Source organism: Penicillium lagena (genome assembly GCF_028827675.1).
Source record: "Penicillium lagena strain IBT 129212 chromosome Unknown utg000007l_segment0_segment0, whole genome shotgun sequence".
Classification (NCBI taxonomy): domain Eukaryota; kingdom Fungi; phylum Ascomycota; class Eurotiomycetes; order Eurotiales; family Aspergillaceae; genus Penicillium; species Penicillium lagena.
Genome location: NW_026623228.1, coordinates 1,127,808 through 1,147,024, shown reverse-complemented (window position 1 = coordinate 1,147,024; position 19,217 = coordinate 1,127,808). Strand labels below are relative to the sequence as shown.

Here is a 19,217-nt window from a genome sequence, read left to right as displayed (position 1 = left end):
GTCTCTAAGCTTAGCCATATTGTTGTCCTTTTGTATGATCTAATCTCATCGCCCGGAAAATGCAACCCATGTTTCGTTTTTTTATTTGCTTTTTTTCTTCTGATCATCTTCAGAATACCATTAAATTTAGTTTCCTTAACGCTGCGTGATTATGCAAGTGCATAAAAGAAAGCTATTTTATATTCAGCGTGTTCTTTTCTGTAAGGATTAGATAGGTTTCAGTTATCCTCGCCATGCACCATTTTTTGGCAGAGTTATTATAGTAGCAATAGAAGTACTTAATACGCCACCGTTTGCGCGTCACCAGTCTTGGTGATGATTCTGTCGAGGCCCCCTACTGCCCCATGGAGGAATCTACTATCATGAAACCGAGTCAATTTTGATTTGACGATGTTATCTTGATATACATATTATGGCCTGTTATCTCGATGCTCATGCGAGCCACAAACTGGTTCGATCAATCCTACGGGGGTCGAAATTCACCCATGGTGACTTGGCGTTCCTTGCAACCACCATAGTTTATTCATTATTCATATCCCAGCTTCTTTGCAAGAAGCATACGAAACCTATTTATATTATACGTCATGTGAGTGGTTTCCTCATTATCCAGGGATATCCAGTTTGGAACGTCCCTCAGCCTGTCAATCGTATGTCTTAAAGAATCTAGCATTCCAATTCAACTTTCACCCTTGACCGCTCGGGCCAAGGAAAATATTATAAACAAATGGTAACCATTTCCTTCATTTATTATGCAGAAGAAAAATTGCTGGAAATGCTACGTCAAGCGATTTTCGTGTCTCTTGCGCTTCAGACCACCGTCATCCAGGTTCGCGGCTTCTTAACCCTAGGCCGCCCTCTTTACGACGCGACATTTGACTATGTGGTGGTGGGAGGTGGAACGGGGGGAAGTGTTGTGGCGACTCGGCTCGCCCAAAATGGTTTTGAAGTTGGTCTAATCGAAGCCGGAGGTAATTACGAAATTGAATCTTTCAATGCTATTCCGGCCGCCGATATCCTCCCCGTCGGCTCAGACCCCGATACACAGTCTGCTACAGATTGGGGATTCGTGGTGAAGGGTCAGCCAGGAGCAAATGGGCGGCCAATACATTATGCCCGTGGAAAATGTCTCGGAGGGTCGTAAGTGATATATGCTGAAAGAGATCACAACTTGCTAAAGCTCTAACATTTGAGTAGATCTGCGCTAAACTTTATGATATATCAACGGTGCAGACCTCAATAGTTTATTCAATACAAAAGCTAATTTTTATTGGCGCAGACCAACGCGCGACTCCATGCAACAATGGGCCAATGCAGCCAACGATAGCAGTTATACCTTTGATAACGTGCTCCCCTTTTACAAACAGAGCGTTCAATTTACACCTCCTAATTGCGATAGTCGCGCATACAACGCGACTGCTGCGTATGACAAAGAAGCATTTGATGAGCACGGCGGGCCTTTACATGTATCATATGCGAACTATGCCATGCCATTTTCATCCTGGATGAAGCTCGGCATGGAGGCAATTGGTATTGAGGAGAGGCAGGATTTTAACTCGGGCTCGTTGATGGGAGCACAATATTGTTCTTCGACAATTGATCCTCTCACTGAGCTTCGGAGCAGCTCTGACGCTTCATTCCTCTCCAACATCAAGTCATCCACTCTGACAATTTATACCCAGACACTTGCGAAGAAAATCGTTTTTAATGACAACAAAAAAGCGACTGGTGTGAAAGTGGCTGGTATCTTCGGAAATACTATCACAATTTCTGCGTCCAAAGAAATCATCATATCCGCTGGAGCTTTTCAGTCACCACAGCTTCTGATGGTTTCCGGTGTGGGCTCCTCTGATGTATTACGAGAGCATGGGATTGATGTCGTCTCTGACAGACCTGGTGTTGGCCAGAACATGTGGGACCATCCTTTTTTTGCTCTCACATATCGAGTCCAAGTTGACACATTCACTAAATTTGCCGACAACTTTCTTTACTCGGCTAGCAAAATCATCGACGGATTGTTAGAGAGGGTCGGCCCATTGACTAATCCGGTTTCTGATTACCTTGCCTGGGAGAAGATTCCCAAATCTCTGCGATTTCAGTTCTCGCAGACATCACAGGAAACGTTGGCTCAGTTTCCCGCTGACTGGCCCGAAGCAGAGGTAATAATGAATGGAAGTATCTGAGACATATGAGTTAGTGCACTTGCTAATGGAATGCTCCGTAGTACATATCAGGCGCGGGATACATTGGCAACGTCTCAAATCTCCTAGAAGACCAGCCTAAGGATGGTTATCAGTACGCCTCAATCCTCGGTGTTCTTGTTGCTCCTCTATCTCGAGGCAACGTCAGCTTACAGTCTGCCGATGTTTCAAACCTTCCAGTTGTTAATCCAAACTGGCTTGATAATCCTGCTGACAAAGAAGTCGCCATTTTGACGTTCAAAAGAATCCGCCAAGCTTTCGAAAGTGAAGCCATGGCACCGGTGGTGATTGGCGAGGAATACTACCCCGGTAAACAAGTCAAGAATGATGCCGACATCCTTGAATTTATTCAAAACAATGTGATGCCTTTGTGGCACGCTGCTTGCACTTGCAAGATGGGGACTTCGGATGATAAAATGGCCGTTGTTGACTCCCAGGCTCGGGTATACGGCGTGCAAGGTCTACGTGTCGTTGATGCTAGCGCATTTCCACTTCTTCCTCCGGGTCACCCGCAGTCAACAGTTTGTAAGTATATTTTCCTCTAGTGCCTAGCCCAATCATTCTAATCTCATGAATAGATATGCTTGCGGAAAAGATATCAGCTGCGATCATTCAGAGCTCCAAGTGACAGAGAATTCGAAGCAGGTGAAAGATCACAGCTCTTTAATTTCATTGTTATGTTCTCTAGTAAAAGCGTCTGAATGGAAATCAGAAGTCTAGATAGGGCGTTTGCAAGGCCCACTGTCCGAAAAAAGATAAGAGAAATACGGTGATACACCGGATAATAGGTTGTACCGAGAAGTCTTTCAGTTTAGATGAAGACTATTGCTGGTCTCTATAAGGGGTAGATCCCCATCACTAAGCCCTGAGGTCTGGGAAGAGGAGGCTCAGATTGTGTTTTAACCAAAGCGAGGATATCTCCACAAACTGAACTTATGTTGGTCATGGCTTGGTACTCCGGAGAAGACACGAGGTGACCACGTGACCAACCTCTCCAGCCACAGCTGCGCCACGGCCGATGAAAGAAATCCACAATCGCGTTTGAAAGAAATCCAGAAATTTAGCAACACTCTCACTCATCCCCCAACGCCCACCATGTCTCAACTCGGGAAGTGAGTATTGCCCCTCCACAGATTCTTCCAGATCTGCTCTAACCAAAAATTTTCGCACCTGCAGCCGCGCCGCCTGGGCCGACGATGAGGAGTTCGACGACCCCTCCGCTCTCCCCGCGCAAGAAGTGATCGCCAACAAAGACGGCACCAAGACGGTCATCTCCTATCGGTTCAACGAAGAGGGCAAGAAAGTCAAGCTCACCCGCCGCATCAAGACCACGGTCGTCCGGGAACATGTCAACCCGCAGGTTGCGGAGCGCCGGTCGTGGGCCAAGTTTGGTTTGGAGAAGGGCCACGCCGCGGGCCCGTCGTTCGACACCACCTCCGTCGGCGAGAACATCGTGTTCCGTCCCAGCGTGAACTGGAAGGCGCAGGCCAAGGAGGCCGAGAAGGCTGGTGGCGAGAAGGGCAGCATGAAGGACCAGCTCAAGGACAAGAAGGTCAAGTGTCGGATTTGCAGTGGCGAGCACTTTACGGCTCGCTGTCCCTTCAAGGACACCATGGCCCCCGTCGAGGAGCCCACCGAGGGTGCTGGAGCCGACATGGACGACGAGAAGGCTGCTGGTGGTCTGGGCGCTGGCTCTTCCAGCTACGTGCCGCCTCATATGCGGAAGGGTGGTGCTGGTGGTGGCGAGAAGATGGGCGGTCGCTTCGAGAAAGACGATCTGGCGACTCTCCGAGTTACAAACGTATGTCTTGCCTCCCTTCGGGCTTGCCATATTTTCATGGGTGATTTCATCCATCTAACCTTTTTTCTTCCGACAAACAGGTCAGCGAGTTGGCAGAAGAGCAAGAGGTCCGGGACCTCTTCGAGCGGTTCGGTCGTGTCACCCGAGTCTTCCTTGCCCGGGACAGAGAAACCCAGCGGGCCAAGGGCTTCGCATTCATCAGCTACGCAGACCGGGGCGATGCGGCCCATGCGTGCGAGAAAATGGACGGCTGTATGTTTTCCTCATCTGTGTCTGCTGGAGTTTTTCTTCCAGTGCTAACATCTTTGTCTTCTTGCAGTCGGTTACCGCCACCTTATCCTTCGGGTCGAGTTTGCCAAGCGTACTACTACTTAGATTTGCTGCTGGTTTTGATTTCCTTTTCTCACGATCTTCTTGGTTGGATTGTTTTTCTTCTCATCAGGCAGGCCTAACTCTAGGCTGGAGCTCTTTTCCTTTGTCCGGTACGACCTGATTGATAATGATCATTACTGAAAGGCATCCAACGTGTCATTTACTTGCATTCGTCAGTCTATACAAAAAGCAATGGCCTAGAGATATTCATTCCCACACAATATATCCTCATTAAACTCGTCTGAAATAGTATGAACTAACGATGGATCTACAACCGCAATCCAGAGAACCTGCTAAATTCTCCTGCAAGAAACTACATGGGACGGTGGCTATGCCAACTAAAATGGTAACATTTAAAAAGGTCGTTCAATTATTATTACTGATCCATGAAGATCTATATTATGTCGGTTCGATCAGTCCCTTCGTTACTAGGAGCCTGTTAGCAAAAAATCAGCAAACAAAAGGAATCCCACACAAACCTTTGCGACGCCTGCTCCCAATGCTGATTCAAGGAGACCATCTTTATGATCGATTCGGTATTATCCCCAGCTGACAAGCCCGACTGCTCCTGACTAGCCATAAGTACGGCTGAATCCGTGGACCCTCGGCGTGCAGAGCTACTCAAATGACTTGTAACAAATCGACTAGACTGGGTGCCATCGAAAATGGTATTAGTTGACTTGGGTTTCTTTTTGTTTCCGCGTACCAGGCCTTTCCAGGGAGCCGGGTTTTGCTGAGTATGCTTGGTGAGGATGTTGAAGGCCGGCAGACAGGCGCAGATTAGCCCGAGTCCCACTTCGGCGTTTCTAAGGGAAAAAAAGGGTTAACTCCAAATTTGAGACTACCAGAGAAGAAAGAAAACTCACGCGGTCAATATGGACCTGGTAAACATTGTCGTGTCGTCCGGTCTCTTGATCTCGTATACCCCGACCACAAGTCGGTAAAGGCTAAAAGCCACAGCGATGCCTCCAAGTCCAAGAAGAGTAGTGACTTTGACCTTTTTCCAAAAGGGCATCTGCAGTGGCCAGATGAACGTAACGGGAAACGCGAATATGGCAATATCCGTCAAGAAGCTGATGATGGAATCTGCAATGATCACTCCTGGCTGGTTTAAGCATAGCGCGTCGGTTTCGGTTTCTTGAGTCCGTGTCCAATAAGCGGAGATTGGATTGCAGATGAACATCTTGATGAAGGTGATGATCGTGTAATAGCCAATGACAACGCTGAGAAGGAGGTATATGGTCACCATTCCTCTGTATAATGGTTGGAATACCCTGATCAGGATATAGATAAGACTGGTCTTGACGAAGAGGGCTGCTGGTGCATATAGTACAGTGCAAATGTAGTAAAACTATAGTGTACACCACGTTAGCAAACAGAGAGAGTTAAAGTCTTGATTATTGCCTTGCCTTGATGCAGGTTTCAAGCTCGTGTGGCTTCAGGTCGGCAGGCGACTTGGTGCCACCCTTGAAGCCATCTAGCGGTTAATTAGCAACTTGAGGTCACCATAAAGAAGGAACACTGCAAGACACGTACAGATTAGACCATTTGCGCAATACCCCATGAACACGAGCTAGCCCGTCGGTTAGTTACCATCCAAGCATTGGGACGATCGCAGATCAGCTGTGTCTTCTTACCCATCCAATGAAACAACAGACTGAATAAATTAGCAGATGCATGTTTCCATAGATTAACCAGATGCCTACCATCATCGATTCCTAGCTTGCCGCTCAATCTCCATCGCACGAAGACCCGGAGAAAGACGAAAGGGGTCACAAGGATGAAACATAGGACTTGAGTCGCATAGTTCACCAAGAACATGGAGTTACCATTCTGACTGGTAACTAACATGGAGACTGGAGTGGCATGGATGCGCAGAAAGAATTCTTTCGAGCCAGGTTTTCGTTTCTCCTGATGTCCGACTGGGGGCTGATGCAACGATCGTCCGCAATCGGGCTTAGTCAGGAGGCGCAGATCTACGGCTGAGAATAACATAAGGATGACGTTAGGTGTAGACAATGTCCCATGGTTTCTGCCAACTGTTAGCTTTGGATGTTACATTATGGATTTTAGCACCGGATTGCCTTCTTTTCTTTTTCTCCTGGGCGGTATACTAGTGGACGGTCTTGCAGGCATCTGCCACCCCAGTTGATCTCTGCACAGGGCTTGAGCTGCAGGCCAATCATGGTTCGCCAAGCCGCAGCCACAAAACTAGCCTGGAGCGGTCCAAGCGCAAATCTGGGGCAGTCTTTCAACATGGTTCCTGTCCGATTGTTCGACTATAGAATCGGATTTGCTATTATTTCGAACCTGTTCTAGGTAGGTTTTATTTGGAATGTAAGGATCTATTTTTAGAATGGTGCCTTCGGAAATTTTTGTCCGGTCGCCATAGCAAACACAGAAGGCCCTGGCTGCCATGTTCGCAGCCCACCCTGGAGAAGACAGACCCAGTTTCAACATATTCGCAAATATGTCAGAATTCAAAATCCTTGACGTGGAGGTTGCAGATGCAGAATGCCTTGCTCGGGACGTTGACGTTCCTGCGAATCGAAATGGCCCCTTGTGCAAAGCCATGTTCCCCCGTTTCAACAGCCTGCAAAAAGAGCAGTTAGATCAGATTATTCGTTTTTATACCGACATTTATGAAGATGCATTTTACGACCGGCGGGAAAGTTTTCTCAAAGTCTGCACTTTCGATAAACGACCTGTTGGATTTTGTGGATGGGCCATTGAACGGCCCCGTGAGCAGCAAGCTCAAACGAACAAAAGGCAGCCCGGTATGAAACGTATTGATTCAAAAAAGCGGAGGGAAAACGCCTGCGAGCCGGAGATCTTAGATGTTTACGCCTGGCTCTCGCTATCAAAACGACTAAGGGCAGAGCGTAAACGGGTCCTGAAGGACTTCAGTGAGATATGCCGTAAGTCGGTCGATTATTTCGAGCTGGTATGGCTTATTGACAATTATTTCACAGGAATAACGATCATGTCAGTCAGGCCCAACTATCAACGCCGAGGGATCGGCTCAATGATGATGCGGCGGATTTGTGAAGACGCCGATATACGTGGATGGCATACGTTTGTGTTGGGGTCGCCGGAAGGTGTCCAGCTATATACAAAGTTTGGATTCACCATTGTCGGTGGGGTGTATACACCAAATGGCACATTAACAAGCATGCTTCGACCACCTCAACGGGCGGATGATGTGCTTTGAGGGATTCCGCGGCCGGAGAGCATAACAACGCAGTGAAACGGGTTGCCACTCGCGGACAAAAAGCAGGGTTGATAAATCCATTATGCAGAGTAAACAATCATTGGTTTGGGGATCATTGAAGATGAGCGCAATGTCGCGTTTTGCAACATTATCCCGTGTTTAAACGGGGGCAGTCTGCGAAGGTAGAATGAGATAGAGTGAAGAAGTGATACGTGCCACAATCCTCGGCGCTTATATTCTTGCGCCAACAATAATATTAGACCGCCGCTTGTCCAATATTCCCCGCATCGTAACCCGAAATAAGAATCATGATTTAGACATGATTTAGACAGTGGTCACGAAGTGAAATACCCTAGAGTGCTCTCTTAGCAACTCTAGACCATAATATAATTCACTATCCCAGCGCCCAATCTACTCCTTCTCCAAAGCCCTCCTAACCAACGCCTCAAACTTCGTCCACTCCGCCGAAACGGCACCCTTGGCATTCCTCGGATCAATACCATTCCTTTTAAACTCCTCATCAACTGTCGCAAAATTCGAAACAACAAGCTTCTTAAAGCTAGGCACCGTGCAGCTTTCCACTTGCTTACTAGTCAAGTCTGCCAGGACGTACCAGATGATATAGTGGAAATTGAACCCGAACTCGTGCAGCGGGATTGGATCCTTGAAGTCTTGGGGAGTGGGCTGGTAGCCCTGTGAGAGGTAAATAGCTAGTTTTGCCACGACCCAGGCGTGCAGGTGGCGCATTGGATGAGCATCGCTGTAGAGCTGGGGGTCTATTTTTGTGTACCGGATTGCAGCGTGGAGGAACGCTCGCGGGAAGTTTCCTGCGGATAAGAGGGAGAGGATCAATGAGTCTCGGATGGAGGGGTAGGGTTGGCGGTGGAGAGGCCAGATGGTCGTTTCGTGGAAGATGTGTAGGAAGCGTTCGAGCTTTTCAATTGTTTCGGATGACGCATCTGAGTCTGTGGTGGGGTTTTGGAAGAGTTCTGCGGCTTGTTTCTGTGCTGCTTCCAGAGCGTCTGTTTCTTCCTGGCGAAGCTGTTCAGATGTCTCGCGGATCTCGGTTTCTTCGGCCGTGCATTTGGGACAGTAGCAGTCAAAGAAATATCTCTCTGATAGCTCCTTCCGGCGCTGGGAGGTGGGATTCGTGACGTCGACGTAGGAGATGAAGATCTGTTCATCTTTCTTGATTGGCCGGATGGCTTTGACGAAGAGCTCGTCACCATCGAATCCGACGACGGCGTTGAAGTCGCAGCTGTGGTTGATCAGTGCTGCGTAGGGATGCATGTAGAGTCCGACGCGGTCGTAGGTGAATGTTGTGAGATTGAAAGAGTTGACATCCAGCTATTACCTCGTTAATTTAATCTCCAGAAACATCTGATTATAGTGTAATTCCAAGTAAGTACCTTCGCAGCATATTGCGCAATAGCATCCTCATCCAAATCAGCTTTAGCACACGCTTTAACAGCCTTTGCGATCATAGTAATCCGACCTATATGCTCTTCATCCTGCTGGATCTGAGCAAGGTGAGTCTCGAGGTTCGAGAAGAGATCCATCTCCTCAGAATGATACTTGTGCCGCTGGGCACGATGCACCATGCGCAATATGGCCCGCGCATTGTTCGGTAGAATCTTCGGCTTTTGAGTCTGGAAAATGGAGCATTCGATGGAATGTGCAAATTTCCAGTCTTTTGCTTGGCAGGTCTGGATAAATAGTTAGTAATGCTCTCCCAAAAATAAATACAATATGAACAGCGACACATAATATGGTACAGGACGAGTTTCATATAAAGACCCAAAACGAAGAGCAAGAAAACACTAACCCTATCACAATACTTGACAACTCGACACCCTGTACACCCCTTCAACTCAGTAACGCCATCTAGTTGCCTCCTCCCAAAGCACGCAGAGCATGTATCCTCTAGACGGGGCGTATCGAGAACAGCCACAAAGGGCGATTTGACATGCAGCACGTTCTCGCCAGTGTTGATGTCGCCTGTTGCGAATAGGCCATTTCCCATGCCATTGCCAGCACTACGCGAGGCTGTCTTGGTGGAGAGAGTTGGTATGGATGGAGAGGATGACATCTTGAGATATGGTGGTTATAGATTCAATACAAGAATCTCAATGTGCGGTTCTGTTGATGTCGTTGACGGTGATTAGTCAGTAGTTTCGGGCATTCCTGGGCAAATCAGAAGTACGGGAAATTCGAAAATGGCCTCGACAAATAGACCCCATTCGACGCTAGTACGATTTTGCATGAACATGATATGTAATAGATGCAAATCTGGCCCTTGTCAGCTACATACTAGAACTAGGGAGAGAGCCGGCAGTAGGGTGTTACCTAATAAAGACGAGAGGCAGGAGTCACTAGTTAGGAAGAGCATGTTATCCATGCACTATGGCTAAGCGATCGAGGTAAAGAAGAAAGACCTAGATTCTTTTATCACTCCAAAAAGAACTAATTAGAGTACTACACAACCGAGCAGGCGAAGGCAAAACAAAGCACGAGCAGAAACCAAGCATTTCGCCAGGCAGAAGAACAATCATCAGGCAGGGTTTGGTACATGAAGTACAACAGTACTACCACTGTAGCCCTGTTTCCTTCCCTCTCGATTGATTCGCCGCAGAAAGAACGAACATAAAATCAGAAAGAACCCGAAATCAAAAACAAAGAAGAAAGGATAATGCACGCCATCTAGTTATCAACAAGATAAGATGCCCTAGCACTACGCCATACACAATTCAGATTTTGTGTCGACAGATAGATTGGGGCTTTTAGGTTGTTTGTGCAAGAGAAGATTGAGATGGAGGGAGGGGTTTCAAGAACAATTTACAGCAGTTTGCCGCCCACGAAGTTAGACCAACTGCGGACCTCGCTGGGGATGCCTTCTTGGCGGGGGAGTTTCTGGTTCATGCACTGAGCGAAAAGGAGGGCAGTCTAGATATTCATTAGCAAAACCGTCCTTATGTTCTGGTAGAGACGAGAAGGGCAAACATACCTTGGGCTCCATGAACAGAGGCACACCAAAGTCAACCGCATTCCGGCGCATAACATAGTCCTCATCGAGGAGGGTCTTGCCACGAGTCTTGGCAACATTGAAGCAGCCCCGGATATCATACTTCTGGAAGACCTCACGCAGAGCGCGCTTATCCTGCTTGGGAAACTCAATCACCTGCACAGAGACGGCTTCCTTGGCGGACGATTCGATGTGATCCTTGACCTCGGGGCTGGCAGCAAAGAACTTGTAACCCAAGGGCTGGAGGTACTCGACGATCTTGGCGAGGGTGGGCTGGTGGATATCTCCACCCAACAAGATGCCCTCACCGGGCTCGGGCATGCGGAAGTTCATGGTCGACTGCAGAGACGCCCAGTAGGCCTCGATGAGATCTTTGCCGAAACAGGCGATTTCACCGGTCGACGACATTTCCACGCCTAGGAAGGGGTCTGCGCCGGCTAGACGAGTCCAGCTGAACTGCGGAACCTTGGTTGCGAGGTAGTCGCGCTTCTCTTGCATGAGGTCAACGGGCTCGGGGACGTCGCGGCCAACGATGGCCTTGGTGGCGACGTCGATGAAGTTCGTGCCTAGGACCTTGCTGACGAAGGGGAAGGAGCGCGAGGCGCGCAGGTTGCACTCGATGACCTTGAGCTGGGCCTCGGCGCCCTCCTGGTCGGCCTTGATGATCTGCATGTTGAAGGGACCGGTGATGTTCCAGGCCTTGGCGACCTTCTCGGCAATCTCCTTCACGCGGGCCATGATGCTTTCTTCCAGGTTGGCGGGGGGCAGAACGAGAGTGGCGTCGCCAGAGTGGACACCAGCGGGCTCGATGTGCTCGCTGACGGCGTGCAGTAGAAGCTTGCCGTTGGAGGCGACAGCGTCGACATCAATCTCCTCAGCACCTTCGATGAACTTGGTGATGACAACCGGGTGGTCCGGGGAGACAGCGCTAGCGTTGAGGAGCTTCTCCTTCAACTCGTCAACACTGTAAATGACGTTCATGGCGGCACCGGACAGGACGTAACTCGGGCGGACGAGGACGGGGTATCCAACAGACTCGGCAAAGCGCTCGGCCTCAGCAACGGAGGTCAACTCCTTCCAGGCGGGCTGGTCGACACCAATGCTGTCCAGGATCTGGGAGAACTTGTGACGGTCCTCGGCCTTGTCAATGTCCTCGGGGTTCGTGCCAAGAACGTGAGCACCACCCTTCTCCTGCAGGCGAAGAGCAATGTTCTGCGGCAGCTGGCCACCGACAGACACGACAACACCGCTGGCAGCCTCGAGCTCGTAGATATCCATCACACGCTCGTAGCTCAGCTCCTCGAAGTAAAGCTTGTCGGCAGTGTCAAAGTCGGTCGAGTAGGTCTCCGGGTTGTAGTTGATCATAACGGTCTTCTTGCCCATGTTGCGGAGGGAGAGCGTAGCGTTGACAGCGCACCAATCGAACTCGACAGAGCTACCGATACGGTACACACCGCTGCCCAGAATGATGGTGCCGTGGTCATCAAAGGTCACATCGTGCGAGGTGGCGTTGTACGTGGTGTAGAGGTAGTTGGTGTCCGCGGGGAACTCGGCAGCCAGGGTATCGATCTTCTTGACCCACGGGGTGACACCGAAGGACTTGCGGCGAGCGCGGACATCATCCTCAGTCGAGCCAACCAGGAGAGAAATCTGCTTGTCGGAGAAACCAAGCTTCTTGGCCTTCATCATGATCTCCTTCTTGATGCCGAAGAGGCTTCCAATCTCCTTGAGCTCATTGTGGCAGTCCACAATGTTCTGGATCTTGTACAGGAACCACTTGTCGATCTTGGTCAGGTCGTGCACCTTGTCCACGGAGTAATTCTCGTGGAGCATGGCCTGGCCGACGGCCAACCACCGGCGGTCAGTCGGGTTCTGCAGAACCTCGTCGAGGTTCTCGAAGTGGTCACCCTGGAGACCAATGTACTTGGGGTCAACTTGGCGGATAGCCTTCTGCAGGGACTCCTCAAAGGTACGGCCAATCGCCATGACCTCACCAACCGACTTCATGGCGCTGCCAATGTCACGGTTGACGTGCTGGAACTTGCTCAAATCCCATCGGGGGATCTTGGTGACAATGTAATCCAAGCTGGGTTCGAAGTTGGCCGTGGTGGTCTTGGTCACGGCATTGGGGAGTTCGGGCAGAGTGTGGCCCAGACCGATCTTGGCGGCGGTGTAGGCGAGCGGGTAACCAGTCGCCTTGGAGGCCAGAGCAGATGAGCGGGAGAGACGGGCGTTGACCTCAATGACACGGTAGTCGAGGCCATCGGGCTGCAGAGCGTACTGGACGTTGCACTCGCCAACGACTCCCAAGTGACGGACGATCTTGATGGCAGCGGTACGGAGCATGTGGTATTCCTCGTCCGACAGAGTCTGACTCGGGGCCACGACGATACTGTCACCAGTGTGGATACCCAGAGGGTCGAAGTTCTCCATGTTGCAGACGGTGATACAGTTGTTGGCGGCATCACGGACAACCTCATACTCGACCTCCTTCCAGCCCTTGAGGGACTTCTCGACCAGGATCTGGGGGAGAGAGTGAGAGACTGGGCGGACAAGTTGCGCAGCTCCTCGGGGTTGGCGGCGAAGCCCGAGCCCAGACCACCCAAAGCATAGGCAGACCGGACGATGATGGGGTAGCCAACTGTCTCGGCCGCCTGCAGGGCCTCGTCGACGGTTCCGACAGCAATTGACTCGGCGATGGGGATGTTGATCTCGTTCAGGGCCTTGGCGAACAAGTCACGGTCCTCACTGGTCTCCAGGGTCTGGATGCTAGTGCCGAGCACCTTGACGCCGTAGCGCTCGAAGAGACCCATGCGGTTCATCTGCACACCCAGGTTCAGGCCGGTCTGGCCACCGAAGGTGAGCAGGATGCCATCGGGCCGCTCGCGCTCAATGACATGGGTGACGTACTCCGGGGTGACGGGTAGGTAGTAGACCTCATCGGCGAGCTTGTGGTCGGTCTGGATGGTGGCGATGTTGGGGTTGATCAGGACCGACTGGACGCCGGCCTCTTTGAGGGCCTTAAGTGCCTGGGAACCTGTGATGCAGACACGGTGAGTCACTCACTGGGCTGGGGGGATTTCCACGGGCAAAGCGAGCATTGACGCTCTGTCACTCCTACATACCAGAATAATCAAACTCTCCAGCCTGACCAATGCTCAGACCACCACTACCGATGACCAGCACCTTCTTCACATCGACGAGGTTGCTGCCGGGCTTGACCACGCCGCTGGCGAGATAAGACTCGGCCTGGGGGGGAGTCTGGGCCTCCGCAGCGAGACGGTGCAATGTCGTCGAGAAGGAGCGCAGCTGGTTGGAGCGGGCGGGCGTGAGCTTCTGCAGGCGGAGAGTCGCGGTTGGGGATGCGGTCACGGAGCGGAGAGAGGAGGACGAGGCCGAGGAGAATGGGCGCAGCGCAGGGCGAGCCCCAGCGAGGCAGCGCTGGCGCAGCAGAGAGGCTGCTTGCCCACCACGAGCAGCAAGAACCATTGCGCACTGCTCGGGATGGTTCAATGGGAGGGTTTGGTTGAGAGAATTGGGGGACGTGAGGAAGCAGTGTTCGGTCTACACTTTTTTTCTCGATCTTTTTTCTTCCCCGTGCTCGCTAATTGGCCCGTGGTTCACCGTCTGCTCCACGCGAGAACCCGAGCACACGACAGATGGGGATAGTAGTTCGGGAAGAAGAATAGAGAACGAGGGTGGGAGAATTGTTATTCTGTTGACTTGATTTTTTCGTTTTTTCTTCTTTTTTTCGTGGCCGCGATGAGTCAATCAGGGCTGTCCTGGTGGGCTTCACCGGGCTCCATCTGCTAGTGTGCTCCTCCGGGAACACCCCCATTCTACCCATCCAAAAAAGAGTCTTCGAAGACTGTGATTTGGGGTCTTCAACTAGGTCGGTGACTTGAATCCGTGAATCCGACAGACATTTAAAAAATCCTGGAAGGCGATTTCGTATATTACCACCAGAAGCATTCTATCACTGATGTCTGTCGGCGTACCCCTCTATACCCCTTCGTGCCCTGTTTCCCGATATTATGTCATTGGGCTTATCATGATTGTGGTCGGTAAGTAAGGCTATCTACAACTATGGATCCACCGCGGTACCACGCTTGCCGACGAGCATGTTTGCCTCCGCCGTCCGCTTGCGCTGCTATGTTCCAATGCCTCCTCACCCATCTCAGATTCGTGAATATGTGGAGTTGCACATCTTGCTTTTCTCCTATTGAATGAGCCTAGGTAACTAAATCAGTACATGACTTTCTCATACAAATAAAGTCTGACTTCCCAACACCTCCATATTGGATCAAGTCTATTTGAATGGTATCGACATCCTCGAAGCCAAACTTCCGATAGAGCGAGTATCCTTTCCGAGACGCCTCTAGCCAAGCTTGCGTAAGTCCCCTTTTGCTACCTTCCCTAAGGCCATATTCAATTAAGGAGGATCCGATACCCTGTCCTTGGTATTCCGGAAGTGTCACAAGAATCGCAAGCACTATTTAGCATGAATGTCATTTATTTTGTCAGCGCAGTGTGGAGATTGGGAACGGAGCACGGTTCAATATTTCTCTAGAGTGCCAAGTAGATAATAGGATGCCGTCGGAGGAGACGGGGTGGGAGTGACAAGAAAAAGCAAAAACACGTACGTGCGAATCTCTGTCCAGACATGTGAATGTTTCTCGCAGTCTCTATTGCTCCGAAGAACTCGTTGGAGGCATCTGGATTTCGCGTCCAAGACCAGTCCTTATTCTTCCAATGGTCGACCTGTTTAGGCTCGAGATAATAATGCCACTGGGCCCAACCTGCGACCTTGCCTCGTTCTGAACTTCCATCACAGACAACCGCTTTATAAATTTCCAAGGTCGGATCTGTCTGCGTGTCGTGGGATAGTTCTTCGCATCGAGATGCTTGGCTCTGTGCATTGAAGGATCCAAACATTATATGCATAACACTGCTCTCCTCATTGCCCTTGTCGTCATGATCAAAAGCCATTTGTTCGACTTGGGCAAGCTCCGGAAAGTCCGTCTCTTCGGCTGGAAGAATGTGTATGCGGCACGAGGAGGACATTTTTGACTTGCTTAGCCACGATCAGTATGGCGTGTAGGTAGGGGAGGTTTGCCTCGCAGCTTTTCAAATATTCGATGCTCACTCGGAAAAGGGAATTGAGCAAGGTCATTCAAGCGAATCGCGCTATGTGAAGGTATGATCAAGCTTATAGAGCGAAAACTGTTGGAAAATTTATGAAAGGCGCCGATCGGATTTGATCAAGCTGGTTGTAAGCTCGTATTCTTTGCGCTAGACTCAGGTGGACTCCCGACACCTTTTAACACACCTTAGTGATGGGTGAGTATCGGATGCCTGAGGTGTCACCCCCTCTCATCGCCCCAACAAAAGGATATACTTAGTAGATCATTGCTGCTCCTAACACGACCACCTTTGAACAGAACAATCCCAGGCGCGCACCTCTCTATTGTTAAAGAAGTATATCATTCGCATGGATCGCTGTCATCTACTGAGCGCCCTGATGTGCTACTCTGACCTTGGCGGGCCTAAGGCTTTGTCGAACATAAGACGAGCAGCAGAGTAGGGAAGGAATCCGATTTGAGAGATGTGACCGGGTCTACTAATATTTGTCGCTAACAGCAGCTTCGTTAGCCTGTCCTCACCCTCTCCTGTGAACAAGTGTAAAATTGTATTCCCAGAATCATCTGCAATGGCATAGTGTCGGAATGTTACTAGACACGTAAGTTCGGAATCAAGTACGAAACTCAAGGGTCGCGCAATCAAAATCCGATGACAAAAGCCAAACACGCAATATCCAGGAACTACTTAACGCTCGCCCCGCAAGGTGTTCAACTTGAGTCAGGGTTCGCGGACTGCTAGTGGCATACATGTTACGCCCGCCTCACTAAGACAACGTTACGGTCCAGCTAAAATCAGGTATGGTGAATTCTAATCCGAATGCGAGCCATATGAGAGAGAGAGATCGGGTTTCAAGATACAGTACTTCCGGAAAACGGTGTCAGCACGTACCTCGTGTATCCGGGTGCTGCACTCACCCGGGTGATCATCGCGGTCTTATGCAGCAGGCGCCCATTTGGTTTTAGTAGTAGACGTCTGTATGCTAGATTTCACCATTATCAACAAATGTCATTCATAGTGAAAATACGACATTTACTTTCTTCATCATTCCAGCGGCGAGACATCGAACCACCGAAACTTTTCTCGGTTCTCTCAACGAACGTCGGTTCCGACCCGACACGCTCTTGTACACCAAAGGATTCCCACTAGACGAGGTATACTCTTCGATTGCCTCAAAACCTAATGACTAGTATACACTAGTATGTTTTTGGTGTTTCTCCAGAAATCCCCAGTGTTTATCAAAAGTAGCCAAGACTGGAGCGGGGCGCATTCGCTCGTATTGCTAAATAACACGAGACCTCGTCGCCTACCATAAGCTTCTCCTAGGTTTATCGTCCTCCCACCATCCCCCAGGACCACTGAGCGAGGTGTAACCTTCAGACATGGCGACTTTACCAGTGACGATCCCGGTTAGCCGGGAGTTCAGCTCAAGAGAGCGACTTGAGGTGTGTCATTCTTCTCACCTTACGCGACAGATACTCAGGCGATGCTAAGGCCGTCTGACCTCGTACAGGACCATCTCGAGCTCATGCGAAAGTTCAAATGCATTTTGGATGATGTAGAGCAGCCAAGTGGGCAAACACGTAGATTCCCGCCCCTTCCGCCTGGCATTTCAGGTCAAAAAGAAGAGGCGAGATGGAGAGTGCAATGCCTCTTGATGAGCGCTGAGGTCCGGTACTCGATATATCTTCAAATTTTAGAAAGATGGATTGTGTCTCATGGGTTCAAATCACCCAAGGATGAGTGGCCACTCCCGCCATGGTGTGATAATCTCGATTTTCGTCTTGCACATGGAGTATGGACTAACGTACTCTGGCAGGGACGTGGCCATCATATTCTATGCTCATCTCCTCTCACCATTCAACTTCCAGAGAGATGTCGGATCAAATTTCCCAAACCTTTGGAAAGCAGAGATTGAATTCCCTCTTGCCAGAATGCGCTCAACCAATACAGATGAAGCTAGTAAACGTGCATGGACGAGGGAATACCCCGATGTATCTTACCAGGTTGTCGAGTTCATTCCTGCTGGCGACCACGCATATATCACTGCTGACGATGCTATGGACATACACGGCTATAACTGTGGCTGGACGCGCTGCGCAACGAATGCGACCAAAGGAGAGTGCGTCATCCGAATGACTGAATGGCCCAAATACCGTGTCGGCCGAGCCATTATCATCTGCCCGCGTTGTCAGACTGAGATGTTCATTGGCAAAACGGTCGAGGCTCCCGGAGTGCTCAAATTCTCTCGTGCCGCATTTGGGTTCCCAATCTTTGACCTATGGGACAGCCCTCAACGACAGTTTGGTAGCCAAGGATTTGTGGACCGGATCTTGGCTTTGACCAAGGCTCGAGGCCTGTTGCCAGACCATGTTTCCCGCTATCTGAAGTTCCTACAGCTCATCAAAGAGAGTAAATCCACACTTGTTCCAACCCTCGACATCGATCTCCTCTGGCACACCCACCAGCTCTCACCGGTTGCATATGAGAAGTACTGCAAGAAGTACTTGAGGCGACAGATCAATCACGTCGATACCATCCGCGCGACGACGCGCTCCACGGGGCAGGACGACACGGAGCGCCTCTGGGCGACGCGGTACGGCGAGTCTTACTTTGACCCTGAAAGTACGTCCACGTCTACCGAAATCAAACGACGCAAAGCCAGGTGGAAAGGGAAGCGGGAGGACTGGGGAGCTAAGCTGGCTCCGTACGACCACAACCACCAAGATCTAAAGAAAGGACGCGAGGAAGCAAACGACCGTGCGTCAACCAAACGCACCGGCATACGCATCGCGCGTAAGGCGGCGAGAGTGCTCCACGCGGCACTGCTCAAGCTGCGTTACTACCGCCAGTCGCAAGGACAGCAGCTGCGGGAGCTAGAATACAATCGTCAGTCGCTGATGGAGGAGCGCACGTACAAGTGGCGCGAAGTAGAGACTCTCGGAGGTGAGGGCCGGAGTGTGTTACGAGAGCAGGAGCGCCTCAACAAGAAATGGGAGGAGGCAGAGAAGAGGAGGCAGGTGCTAGAGCAGCGGCTCACGACCGAGGTGGCCTTACCAACAGTCGCGATTTGGCCGTTTAATGTCGACGGCACGGACAGGCACGATCATCAACACCAGCATCAGCAGCAGTACCAGGAGGATCGGTATAACGGGTCGTGGTACTCGATCGTGCCGTCAGAGGTGCAGTCCGATGTGCATCCCATTGTGGATGGCGTGGACGATAGGACGTCGAATGTACGATATTCTCGGACGTACGGCTATGCGGGAGGAGGAGGGGGTGGTGCAGCAGGAGGATGCGGCGTCGGAGGAGGTGGCGGATGCGGCGGCGGAGGAGGGTGTGGAGGTGGCGGATGCGGTGGTGGTTAAGGCGTGTAATAACAACGGTGAGTGTCGTGACAAGCCTCTATCGACATCAGCAACTTCTATCTTGGAACTTATATAAGGCCTATCTGTTTACCTTCACTTTCGGAAA

The 19,217-nt window shown here is 50.6% G+C and overlaps 9 protein-coding genes across 9 annotated transcripts; 4 read left to right on the top strand and 5 right to left on the bottom strand.

Moving 5' to 3' along the window:
• Positions 1-772: 772 nt before the first annotated feature.
• Positions 773-2,826, top strand: N7510_009980 (GMC family oxidoreductase; the record flags this gene model as incomplete). The annotated part of the gene is made up of 5 exons (XM_056981905.1): positions 773-1,137; positions 1,195-1,224; positions 1,277-2,156; positions 2,222-2,723; positions 2,777-2,826. 5 exons carry the CDS (start codon positions 773-775, stop codon positions 2,824-2,826), a joined length of 1,827 nt encoding a protein of 608 aa, XP_056829741.1.
• A 467-nt stretch (positions 2,827-3,293) lies between these two features.
• On the top strand, positions 3,294-4,374 carry tif35 (translation initiation factor eIF3 core subunit g; the record flags this gene model as incomplete). The annotated part of the gene is made up of 4 exons (XM_056981904.1): positions 3,294-3,310; positions 3,375-3,999; positions 4,080-4,251; positions 4,319-4,374. 4 exons carry the CDS (start codon positions 3,294-3,296, stop codon positions 4,372-4,374), a joined length of 870 nt encoding a protein of 289 aa, XP_056829740.1.
• Positions 4,375-4,765: 391 nt separating this feature from the next.
• N7510_009978 (uncharacterized protein) lies at positions 4,766-5,620 on the bottom strand (the record flags this gene model as incomplete). The annotated part of the gene is made up of 3 exons (XM_056981903.1): positions 4,766-4,799; positions 4,851-5,177; positions 5,238-5,620. The coding sequence occupies 3 exons, from the start codon at positions 5,618-5,620 to the stop codon at positions 4,766-4,768; spliced, it is 744 nt and encodes a 247-aa protein (XP_056829739.1).
• A 148-nt stretch (positions 5,621-5,768) lies between these two features.
• On the bottom strand, positions 5,769-6,366 carry N7510_009977 (uncharacterized protein; the record flags this gene model as incomplete). The annotated part of the gene is made up of 4 exons (XM_056981902.1): positions 5,769-5,848; positions 5,908-5,944; positions 6,009-6,028; positions 6,078-6,366. The coding sequence occupies 4 exons, from the start codon at positions 6,364-6,366 to the stop codon at positions 5,769-5,771; spliced, it is 426 nt and encodes a 141-aa protein (XP_056829738.1).
• Positions 6,367-6,841: 475 nt separating this feature from the next.
• Positions 6,842-7,582, top strand: N7510_009976 (GNAT family N-acetyltransferase; the record flags this gene model as incomplete). The annotated part of the gene is made up of 1 exon (XM_056981901.1): positions 6,842-7,582. The coding sequence occupies one exon, from the start codon at positions 6,842-6,844 to the stop codon at positions 7,580-7,582; it is 741 nt and encodes a 246-aa protein (XP_056829737.1).
• A 411-nt stretch (positions 7,583-7,993) lies between these two features.
• Positions 7,994-9,671, bottom strand: N7510_009975 (S-adenosylmethionine-dependent methyltransferase; the record flags this gene model as incomplete). Its single annotated transcript, XM_056981900.1, has 3 exons — positions 7,994-8,929; positions 8,992-9,288; positions 9,408-9,671. 3 exons carry the CDS (start codon positions 9,669-9,671, stop codon positions 7,994-7,996), a joined length of 1,497 nt encoding a protein of 498 aa, XP_056829736.1.
• A 746-nt stretch (positions 9,672-10,417) lies between these two features.
• N7510_009974 (carbamoyl-phosphate synthase (glutamine-hydrolyzing) CPA2) lies at positions 10,418-14,093 on the bottom strand (the record flags this gene model as incomplete). The annotated part of the gene is made up of 4 exons (XM_056981899.1): positions 10,418-10,525; positions 10,587-13,147; positions 13,204-13,641; positions 13,730-14,093. The coding sequence occupies 4 exons, from the start codon at positions 14,091-14,093 to the stop codon at positions 10,418-10,420; spliced, it is 3,471 nt and encodes a 1,156-aa protein (XP_056829735.1).
• Positions 14,094-14,836: 743 nt separating this feature from the next.
• Positions 14,837-15,668, bottom strand: N7510_009973 (GNAT family N-acetyltransferase; the record flags this gene model as incomplete). Its single annotated transcript, XM_056981898.1, has 2 exons — positions 14,837-15,096; positions 15,248-15,668. 2 exons carry the CDS (start codon positions 15,666-15,668, stop codon positions 14,837-14,839), a joined length of 681 nt encoding a protein of 226 aa, XP_056829734.1.
• A 1,457-nt stretch (positions 15,669-17,125) lies between these two features.
• N7510_009972 (uncharacterized protein) lies at positions 17,126-19,187 on the top strand (the record flags this gene model as incomplete). The annotated part of the gene is made up of 4 exons (XM_056981897.1): positions 17,126-17,188; positions 17,257-17,454; positions 17,540-18,979; positions 19,014-19,187. The coding sequence occupies 4 exons, from the start codon at positions 17,126-17,128 to the stop codon at positions 19,185-19,187; spliced, it is 1,875 nt and encodes a 624-aa protein (XP_056829733.1).
• Positions 19,188-19,217: the final 30 nt, after the last annotated feature.